The 11,663-nt window shown below is 35.1% G+C and overlaps 1 protein-coding gene across 1 annotated transcript in view; it reads left to right on the top strand.

Moving 5' to 3' along the window:
• EYS (eyes shut homolog) overlaps positions 1-11,663 on the top strand; it is a 1,981,143-nt gene that overhangs the window by 998,052 nt on the left and 971,428 nt on the right. Inside the window, 1 exon segment of the mRNA XM_012556965.2 lies at positions 4,825-4,949. Coding sequence (XP_012412419.2) covers positions 4,825-4,949 — 125 coding nt within the window.

Below are 11,663 nucleotides of genomic sequence, written 5' to 3'. Positions count from 1 at the left end.
TCAGCTTCTGAGCATTTACAGTTTATGTGTTTAACGGTGGTGCTTTGTAACCAAAACAAACAAAGCATGTTATAATGTGGCTTGACAATTTTTAAACTACACGCGATCGCAATGGGTAATGGGTTTATGCTGAATTATACTATTAAGGCCCAGCAAGTGAAATATTAGATCTTATAATTGTACTTCTATTTAAACTGGAAAGTAAGTTTTTTTTCAAAGTCAAATACAAGTTTAGTGAGTGTGTCTAAGTTGAATGAAGCCCTCTTTAATTAAATTGTAACCCATCTCAAAGGAGCCATGGAGGTTCAATGGTAAAATGCTTGGCTGCTAACTAAAAGGTTGGCAGTTTGAACCCACCAGCCGCTCTGTGGGAGAAAGCTGTAGCAGTAGCTTCCATAAAGATTACAGCCTTAGAAACCCTATGGGGCAGTTCTACCCTGTCCTACAGGGTTTCTATGAGTCGGAATCAACTCTATGGCAGCGGGTTTTAACCCACCTCAACTTAAAGCGGGGGGAGGGTTAGAATAGAATTAATTGTGTGAGATGGAAATTCAGTTTTTGAATGACTCTTATTTTTTCTTATCCCAGTTATATGATACCAGGCATTATAATTTGTGTGTTGTTTAACAAGTTGTCTGTAGAATGTCTTTGTTATGAATCTCATAATTTGATTTGACAAATGGTTCAAGTTTTTATTTGGATGGACTATTCCAATCTATCAGAAATTCCATTAAAATGTTTACTATTCTAAGAAATGATTAAATATGTATGGAACAAAATTGTCTATAAAATCAATATAAATATCTCAATTACCACATATGCCCATATGTTAGAGTTATTACAGTTCAGGATATACATATTTTTGTGGAATAAGTGTCTTTAAATTGTTATATATTTTATAAGAAATGCAAAATTTTCCACCATTCAAGCTAGGAATGTAAATGTGACATAACATTCCATGAATAAAAGAGTAAAAGTTTAACATTAAAAGTTTAACAATAAAATCATAGGCCCTTTGCAAATAACATGAATGTGTTCAAGTCTGAGATAAGCAAGAGGGGTTCATTCCAGGAAAATAAGGATAGTTCAACATTTATAAATCAATCAGTCTAATTCATCATATTAACTGATGAATAAGAAAAATATATAATCATATAAATCACATTGTACCATCATATTATCATGTCATACCATCATGATATCAAGTGATCATATGACCATATTATATAATCATATCACCATATTAACAAATGAAAAACACATATGATCATATCAATAGATGCAGAACAGTCATTAAAAAAATTCAATGCACATTCATGATAAAAACTCTCAGAAACCTGGGAATAAAGATAACTTCTTTAACCTAATCAAGGGTACATATAGAAAAGCTCACAGCTATCAGACTTACAGAACACTTTCTAAGATTGGAAACAAGTTAAAGAAGTTCTCTCTTGTTACTTCAGTTTTGACTTCATACCAGAAGTGCTAGCTACTGCAATAAGACAAGGAAAAAAAAATCTATACAGATTGAACAGGAAGACATAGAACTATATTTATTCACAGATGCCATCATTTCTCTTGTAGAAAACCTCAAAGCATCTAAACAAAATGTAGCAAAACAAAACAAAACAAAAAAAACTCCTGGAACTAAGAAGGTAGTATAGGAAGGTTGCAGGATATAAGGTCAATACCCAAAAGTCAATTGATTTCCTATATACAAGCACTGAACATTAGAACACTGAAAATTAAAAAACAATAAAATAAATACTGTTTACAATAGCACCTCCCCCTAAAGTAAATGAAGCACTTAGGTATAAATTATATATATATATATATATATACATATATATACATATATATGTATATATATATATATACATATGATCTATATGTGGAAAGTATAAAACATTGATGAAGGAAATCAAAAAAGATCTAAGGAAATGGAGAAAGGGTCCATATTCCTGAATGGAAGACTCATTATTGTTAAGATGTCATTTTTTTTTCCAACTTGATCTATAGATTCAAAGCAATACCACTCAAAAAACTTTTTTTTAATATATGGACAAATTGATTCCAAAGTTTTTATTAAAAGGCAAAACCTAGAGAATCTGACACAATTCTGAAAGAGGAAAAGCAGAATTATAAGATTCATATTATCTAACATCATGACCACAGCAATCAAGAAGGCATGGTTGTTGTTGTTAGGTGGCATTGAGTGGATTTTTGGCTCATAGAGACCCCACATGGCAGAGTAGATACACTGATCAATAGAACATATAAAGAATCCATAAGTACCCATACAGATATGGTGAGCTGATTTTTGACAAAGTTTCCAAGGGTATTCAATGGAGACAGTATAGTCTTTTCAAAAAATGATGTTGGAAGAATTGGATATCCATATGACAAAAAAAGAAAGTAGATATAGAGCTTACCCATTTCCGCACAGTGTGTTCTGACTCACAGTGTCTACGAGACAGAGTAGAACTGCCTCATAGGGTTTCCAAGTCTGTAATCTTTGTGGAAGCAGACTGCCACATCTTCCTCCCACGAAAGGGCTGGTGGGTTCAAACTGCTGACGTTTAGGTTACAGCTAACCACTTAAGCACTATGCCACCAGGGTTCCTTGATATAGATCTTACACCTTCACTCAAGATAGGTCATAGATGTAATATAAATGCAAAACTATAAAACATCTAGAAGTAAACATAGGAGAAAATAGAAAAGAAAACAACAGGAGAAAATTCATGTGGCCTTGTTGTTTGGTGATGAGGTTGTGATAGAAAAACAAGGCATGATACATGAGAGAGAGAAAAAAATCATAGTTGAACTTTATTAAAATTTAAAAAGGTTTTCTCTGTGTAAAACACTGTTAAGATAAAAATATGCCATAAACTTGGAGAAAATATGTGCAAATCACATATCTGATAAAAGACTTGTATCCAGAATATACGAAGAACTTTTAAATTCAGCAATAAGAAAACAAACAACCCAATTAAAAAATGGGTAAAAAATCTAAACAGACAGATATCTCACCAAATAAGGTATACTGATGGTGTATACTCATGTAAAAAGATGCTCAATGGCATTTGCCATTGGAAACAGGAAAATTAAATCAATAATGGGATACTACTGCACACTTATTAGCATGGTTAAATTCCAAAACTAATTCATCTCAACAGCTGGCAAGTATGCAGAGCAATAAGAACTCTCATCATTGCTGGTTGAGAAACCATAAGGTTTCATTGATTAGTTTTCAGAAACAGATTGCCTGGCCTTTCTTCTGAGGCACCTATGGTTGGACTTGAACTGCTAACATTTTGGATAGCAGCAGAGCACATTAACTATTTGCACCACCCAAGGATTAAGTATAGTATCTATCACATTATTGTATTGTTACTTGTCTATTTTCCCCACTAGGCTGGGGGCTTTTTGAAGGCAGACACAGTGCCTTACTTTTCTCTGTACTCTTAGCATTCAGTAAATGTCTGCCATGTTGTAGGCACTCAGTAAATGTGTAACTATCTCTCATGAACATTTGTACTAAACATGTGTCCCAGCGAGTCAATTTTTTACTTATAGTGACCCCATGTGACAGAGTAGAACTGCCTCATAGAGTTCTCTAGGTTTTAATCTTTAGGAGAGCAGATCACCAGGTCTTTCTTGCTTGGAGCCACTGAGTGGACATGAACCACCAACCTTCTAGTTAAGAGGAGAACACTTAACCATTTGAGCTGACAGAGTAAACAGCACCTTATTCCATCTTTTTATATCCTCCATCAGTTCTTGGACCATGGTTTCAGAAATGACATTTAGATTGTTTATATAAAATTGCCCGTAAAGATAGTAAGAAGAAGAAACATGTGGGTTTGAGCAGATGCACACACATCATCACCCTAAGGCAGGCTCTCAGCTACATGTTTTTGACTTTCTAAAAACACATTTATTTGATTGAATTCCAATATAAAAGGTGATAGTAATATTAAACCAAGAGTAAGCAAAACCAATATTTTAAATGTTATATTTGCCTCTATATTGGCGTCAATTTATCTGTTAAATTTATAATTTAAAAAATCTGTTGCAGTCAAGTCAATTCTGACTCATAGTGACCCTATAGAAAAGAGTAGAACTGCCCCACAGGCTTTCCAAGACCGTAAATCTTTATGGGAGCAGATTGCCACATTTTTCTCCCATGGAGCAGCTGATGAGTTAGAACTGCAGACCTTTTGGTTAGCAGCCAAGCACTTAACCACTTCGCCAACAGGGCTCCTCAAAATGTGTTCAGGTTTTGGACTAAAAGGGGGTGCTAAGGAATCATTTTATTTATAATGAAGTGTTTCTGGTGTTTAATTATCAAACTGTAATAATTGTAAAAGTTTACTGACTGACTAGTAATCAACTTTAATCAATGTTCTCCATGGTACAGGCATGAATCACTTTAATAACATAAACACACACATATATACAGACATACATACCTAACTCATATATTTAAAATAGATATGAAATGAATTAAATCTACAATGATTGCAGTATATGATGCTTCAGACTTTAGTATAAAAGTAGCTTTTAACATTCATGGTAAACCACTCTTAGTACTTGCCTAAATTGACTGAATGGAGTCCATTTTTGTTTCCTTTTATTTTTATTATTTGTGGCTATGGTTGTTTTTAGATCAATTGGTCTCACTGTTTTTGGAAATACTGGTTAATGTCAACTAAATTATCTCTCGTAAGTTAACTATAATGAACAACTACTTCATGTACCTGACTGTATTCTAATTTAGCAAATGTAACATATAAACCAGTACCATCCTTTGTTTCTTAGATGTCTCCCTGGATTTTCTGGCCAATTTTGTGAAATTAATATAAATGAATGTTCGTCATCACCATGTCTACACAGTGCAAATTGTGAAGATCAAATCAATGGATATATTTGCAAATGTCAACAAGGTAAATATTGATAAAAATTTATCAAGCATACTATATGTATATACATTATAAATATATATGTGTATATATAACATATAATATATTAAGTACAATTTTTATATATATATATATATAAAACAATTTTGAGAATCTCTCCCACCAATCAGTTGTTGGCTATCAATCACATTCTAGGCAATTATTATTCTTAAAAACATGAAATTGATATTATATGATACTAGAAATCAATCATTTAGTCATCAGCAGAAAGTTCTAGGACTTGAACTATTATATTTCACTTACTGGATTTTCTAAATTTCTATAAGCCTCAGATTCTTGATCTCCATCTATATCAATGATGGCTAGCAAAAGATAAATCGTTTATAAATGTTAGTTCTTGTTAATATTGACATTATTATTACTTCTAACAATTGTGCAGAGCTGGGCAAGCTGAGTAAACTGATTTTGTTCAAGAATAATTTCTCATTATTAGCTAGTCTTTTCAGCCATTTTTGCCTTTGGCCATATTCTCTTTAGCTCTATGTTGATATAAACAATTTGTGTCAAAGTCTTCCCTGTTCCCAGTTCTCTAACTTTTCTGATTTGTTGCTTTCTTACTGTCTTCTGCTGCTTATCTTATCTTCAACATTTAGTTGCATCCACCTAAAAAAGCTGTTGAATGCCTGGATTTCCTTGAGCATCTATATCTTCTCAGGAATATAACTAGAAATATTTTTATTCATTTGAAAAGGACTCTATCTACATACCCCACAGACGATTTCAGACAGCTTGTGACTACCTCAGTTTTCTGGGCTTCTGGTTATTGGCATCCTGAGGGAATATCAGCCAGGCAGCCATGTGAGTGTTAGGGCTCCTGTGATTTACATATGAGTTGGAATCGACTGGACGCAATGGGTAGAGGTAGTAGTATGATTTACGTGAAATCTTACGATATTAGTAAATACCTCTCAATTTAGTACCACACACATGAAGTTTTCAAGTTCAACGTTCACTCAGAGTTCTGCTCTGTTTTGGCACACTGCATATTAGGTTTTATTTTGTCAAACGGACCATCTGGAGACCTTATCTCCTGCATTTTGACATAGTCACTTGCATTTTGACATTGTCAACTGTTGCAGGTAAAAAAGTAGAATGAAGATTACAGTTTTCTGATGTAAGAAATGAATACTATTTTGAAAGTTTTGTCTCTTCCAAGAAAAATACTTTTATTGAGGTCTGACTATTTAAAACCTTATGTTAGCTATTATAAGCGATGGAAATAATCCTAGAAAATAATTAAGAATAAAAATAATAATAAAAAACATAAATCAGATTTGTTTATCATGTCAATACATACCTTATTATTGCCAGTTTAATTTTTCATGTTAATATATACCCTATCATTGTTAAGATTAATTTTGATGCTCCAAGATTCCACTTATTCTGCATTCACTTGGAAACATGGAGCCATTTTGATGCAGTCCCAGTGTTCAAATGAAGCCTCATGCTGTATGCTTCTCCTCAGGTCCATAGTGAGAAGCAGTAGGCCTCAAAAGATACCCATCTGTGCTGTCAGATGTTACACAGAATTTGCTAGTACTTTTGACTTAAGATTTAGACTATTTACAACATAGTCATAGGAACAAAAACCAACCACCCAACCAATCAAACAAATTCTTGAAAAATTATGTGGATGCCCTTCCATACCTCTGCCCTTGCCCCTGAGGACTCTTTCTAGCCATAATTCTTATGGCCCTTAAGCATGCCAAACTATCCCCTCTCTCTGCAATTATTTAAGTAATAATCTTGCTTCTAGAGATTGTCCATCATTTCTTCCTTGTTTTCATTAGTGACATTGTTTGTTTCTTCCACAGTCTTTTTTCCCCCTACAGTGAAATTCACTCTTCTGGTGTACAGTTCTATAGTTTTGACAATTGCATAGATTTTATAACCATCACCACAGCCAGTCATGTAACTGTTGCCCCCAACATTTTGCTTGTGCTACCGCTTTGTTGTCAGACCTTTCCCCTGTCCCAACATAAATTGATTTTTATAAAATCATATTTGTTTTATCATTTTTGCCTTTGACAGATTCATCTGTTATTGAGTTTTTCTTTCTCTTGTACTCTGAATTTTAGGTTTGAAGGCCAAATGTGTTTAGGAAATAACAATTTTAATAACAATAAAAATAGTAGTACATAGACACCGTGCAGTTTTATGTACATTAACTCAATTAATTTCATAACAATTTTTTTTAGTAGGTTCTGTTATTATCCCATTTTATCAATGAGGAAATGGAGTCCCAGTCAATTGAGTGTTCTCCCTACAGGAGGTTAGTGGAGAGCTGGAATTCACATCCAAGAAATCTGGCCTGATGCTTGTGTTCTCTTATGTTCCCCAGAGAAGATTTCTTTGCCAATAAGAACAATCTGAGTGGGAAAGTCTAGGCTGGATATTAACAATTCTTACCACTCCAAATTCTCCAGGAAGGTCTTCCATCCAGATATGACTGATTTTCTCCTGAGAAGCTTCAAAGAGAAAACATTTAAAAGAGGTTCATAGCAATTTGACAAATGCTATACAAAGACACAAAGGCTGACACATTTGATTTAGAAAAGTTCAGTCTTCTCTCTCATCCATGGAGCAGAAAACAGTCCATAAACTTCAATGTAAGATTTGGGCACAAATAATTCAACTCCTGTCTTACATCAATATGTTTTCAGATATAAAGGGATTAAACAAGCAAGTTGAGATAGGGTAAGATAAATGCAAAGACACGTGGAGATCTCCAAGGAACCAGGAAACAGAAGCTAAAGAGACACAGGACTCTCTTCCAGAGCCAACAGAGAGAGAAGCCATCCCACAGAGCTGGTGCTCTGAATTGGGAATTTTAGCTTCTTACCCACTGTTATCAAGTCAATTCCAGCACAGTGACACCACAAGTTTGTAAATCTCTACGGAAACAGACTGCCACCTTTCTGTTGTGGGGCCACTGGTGGTTTCTAATAACCAACATTCTTGTTGAGCAATTGGTTGCTTTAACCACTGTGCCAAACAAAATAAATTTCTGTTTGCTAAATCCATCCACTTGTGGTATTTCTGTTATAGCAGCATTAGATAATCAAGACAGAATATGGTACCGGGAGTGGGGTCTAGCTCTAACAAATATCTACAATGTGGAAGTGATTTTTGGATTGCAACTCGAGACTATCAGTTTGCCATGTTGTGGTGGCTTGCATGTTACTGTGATGCTGGAAGCTATGCCACTGGTATTTCAAACACTAGAAGGGTCATTCATGGTAGACAGGTTTCAGAGGCACTTCCTAACTAAGACAGAGTAAGAAGAAGGACCTGGCAATCTACTTCTAAAAGGGTTGGCCAGTGAAAACATAATGAATAGTGGCAGAATATTGTTTGAACATTGCCAGAAGATGAGTCCGTCAGGTTGGAGGACACTCAAAATACGACTGGGGAAGAGCTGCCTCCTTAAACTAGAGTCAACCATAATGGCATGGATGGAGTAAAGCTTTCAGGACCGTCATTTGCTGATGTGGCAAGACTAAAAATGAGCAGAAACAGTAAAAAACATCCATTAATAATTGGAACATGGAGTGTATGAAGTATCAATAAAGGAAAACTGGAAGTTGTCAAAAAAAAACTAGGCGAACATGAAGATCGATATCCTAGGTAATAGGGAGTTGAAATGGACTGGTATCGGCCACTTTGAATTGGACAATCATGTGGTCTACTATGCAGGGAATGACAAATTGAATAGGAATGACAGCACTCATTGTTAAAAAGAACATTTCAAGATCTATTCTGACGTACAATGCTGTCAGTGATAGGATAATATCCATACACCTACAAGGACAACCAGTTAATATGACTATCATTCAAATTTTGTGCATGAACCACTAAAGTCAGAGATGAAGAAATTGAAGATTTTTACCAAATTCTGCAGTCTGAAATTGATCAAACATGCAATCAAGTTGCATTCATAATTACTGGTGTTTGGAATGTGAAAGTTGGAAACAAAGAAGAAGCATCAGTAGTTGGAAAATATGGACTGGGTGATAGAAATGACACTGGAGAGCTCATAATAGACTTTTACAAGACCAACAACTTATTCATTGGAAATACCTTTTTTCAACAACATAAAAAGCAACTATAAACCTGGACCTAGCCAGATAGACTATACAGGAACCAAATCAACTACATCTGTGGAAAGAGACAATGAAAAAGCTCAATATCATTGGTCAGAACAAGGCCAGAGGTTGACTGTGGGACAGACCATCAATTGCTCCGATGCAAGTTCAAGTTCAAGCTAAGCAAATTAAAACAAGTGCACAAAAGCCAAAGTACAATCTTGAGTATACTCACCAGAATTTAGAGACTATCTCAAGAATAGATTTAACACATTAAACACTAATGACCAAAGTCCAAAAGAGTTGTGGGATGACATCAAGGACATCATACATGAAGAAAGCAAAAGATCATTAAAAAGACAAGAAAGAAAAGACCAATTGGTTGTCAGAAGAGACTCTGAAACTTGCTCTTAAATATAGAGTAGCTATACACAGAAAACCCCAAAGAATCCACAAGAAAACTACTAGAACTAATAGAAGATTTCAGCAAAGTATCAGGATACAAGATAAACATACAAAAATCAGTTGGATTCCTCTACACCAACAAAGAGAACTTCCAAGAGGAAATCACCAAATAAATACCATTTACAATAGCCCCCAAGAAGATAAAATACTTAGGAATAAGTCTAACCAGAGACGTAAAAGACCTATACAAAGAAAACTGCAAGGCACTACTACAACAAACCAAAAGAGACTTACATAAGTGGAAAAACATACGCTGCTCCTGGATAGGAAGACTCAACATTGTGAAAATGTAGATTCTACCCAAAGTGATCTAGAGATACAATGATCTACAGATACAATGAAATCCAAATTCCAATGACATTTTTTAATAAGATAGAGAAACAAATCACCAGTTTCATATGGAAAGGGATGAGTCTCCAGATAAGTAAAACATTACTGAAGAAGAACAAAGTGGGAGGCCTCACACTACCTGATTTTAAAACCTATTATATGTCCACCGTAGTCAAAACAGCCTGGTACTTGTACAGGGACAGCTCCATAGACCAATGGGACATAATGGAGAATCCAGATGTAAATTCATCCACGTATAAGCAGCTGATATTTGACAAAGGCCCAAAGTCCGTTAAATGGGGAAAAGACAGTCTCTTTAACAAATGGTGCAGGCATAACTGGATATCCATCTGCAAAAAACTGAAACAAGATCCATACCTCACACCATGCACAAAAACGAAATCAAAATGGATCAAAGACCTAGATATAAAATCTAAAACGACAAAGATCATGGAAGAAAAAATAGGGACAACACTAGGATCCCTGATAAACAGCATAAACAGAATACAAAACATAACTAACAATGTACAAACACCAGAAGAAAAACTAGATAACTGGGAGCTCCTTAAAAATCCAACATGTATGCTTATCAAAAGACTTCACCAAAAGAGTAAAAAGACAACCTACAGACTGGGAAAAAAATTTTGACTATGACAAATCTGATCAGGGTCTAATCTCTAAAATCTACAAGATACTACAAAACTTCAACAACAAAAAACACAAATAACCCAATTAAAAAATGGGCAAAGGATATGAACAGGCACCTTACCAAAGAAGATATTCAGGTGGCTAACAGATACATGAGGAAATGCTCACGATCATTAGCAGTTAAAATGCAAATCAAAACTACAATGAGATATCATCTCACCCCAACAAGGCTAGCATTAATCCAAAAAAGAATATAATAAATGTTGGAAAGGTTGTGGAGAGACTTATACACTACTGGTGGGAATGTAAAATGGTACAACCACTTTGGAAATTGATTTGGCACTTCCTTAAAAAGCTAGAAATAGAAGTACCATGTGATTCAGCAATCTCACTACTTGGAATATATCCTAGGGAAATAAGAACCATCACACGAATAGATTTATGCACACGCATGTTCATTGCAGCATTGTTCACAATAGCAAAAAGACAGAAACAACCTAGGTGCCCATCAATGGATGAATGGATAAACAAATTATGGAATATTCACACAATGGAATACTATACAGCGATAAAGAACAACAATGAATCTGCTTAACATCTCACAACATGGATGAATCTGGAAGGCATTGTGTTGAGTGAAATTAGTCAGTTGCAAAAGGACAAATATTGTATGAGGCCACTATTATAAGAACTGAAGAAAAGGTTTAAACACAGAAGAAAACATTTTTTGATGATTACGAGGGTGGGGAGGGAGAGGGGAATTCACTAATTAGGTAGTAGACAAGAATTATCTTAGGTGAAGGGAAGGACAAAGCACAATACAGAGGAAGTCAGTACAACTGGACTAAACCAAAAGCTAAGAAGTTTTCTGAACACAATCAAACACTTCAAGGGAAAGTGTAGCAGGGGCAGGAGTCTGGGGACCATGGTTTCAGGGGACATCTAGGTCAATTGGCATAACAAACTTTATTAAGAAAATGGTCTGCATTCCACTTTGGTGAGGGGCATCTGGGGTCTTAAAAGCTAACGAGCTACTCTCTGGCAAGATGGCGGTCTAGGCAGAAGCACCACGCCGTCCCTCCACAACAAAGATCCGAAAAACTAAGCCAAACAGAGAATCAACAATCCTGAAACCCTAGAACATCAAATG

The sequence above is a fragment of the Trichechus manatus genome, unplaced genomic scaffold, assembly GCF_000243295.1.
Source record: "Trichechus manatus latirostris isolate Lorelei unplaced genomic scaffold, TriManLat1.0 scaffold00083, whole genome shotgun sequence".
Lineage (NCBI taxonomy): Eukaryota > Metazoa > Chordata > Mammalia > Sirenia > Trichechidae > Trichechus > Trichechus manatus.
The sequence above is the reverse complement of the archived record's forward strand: the minus strand, read 5'-3'. Positions and strand labels throughout refer to the sequence as shown.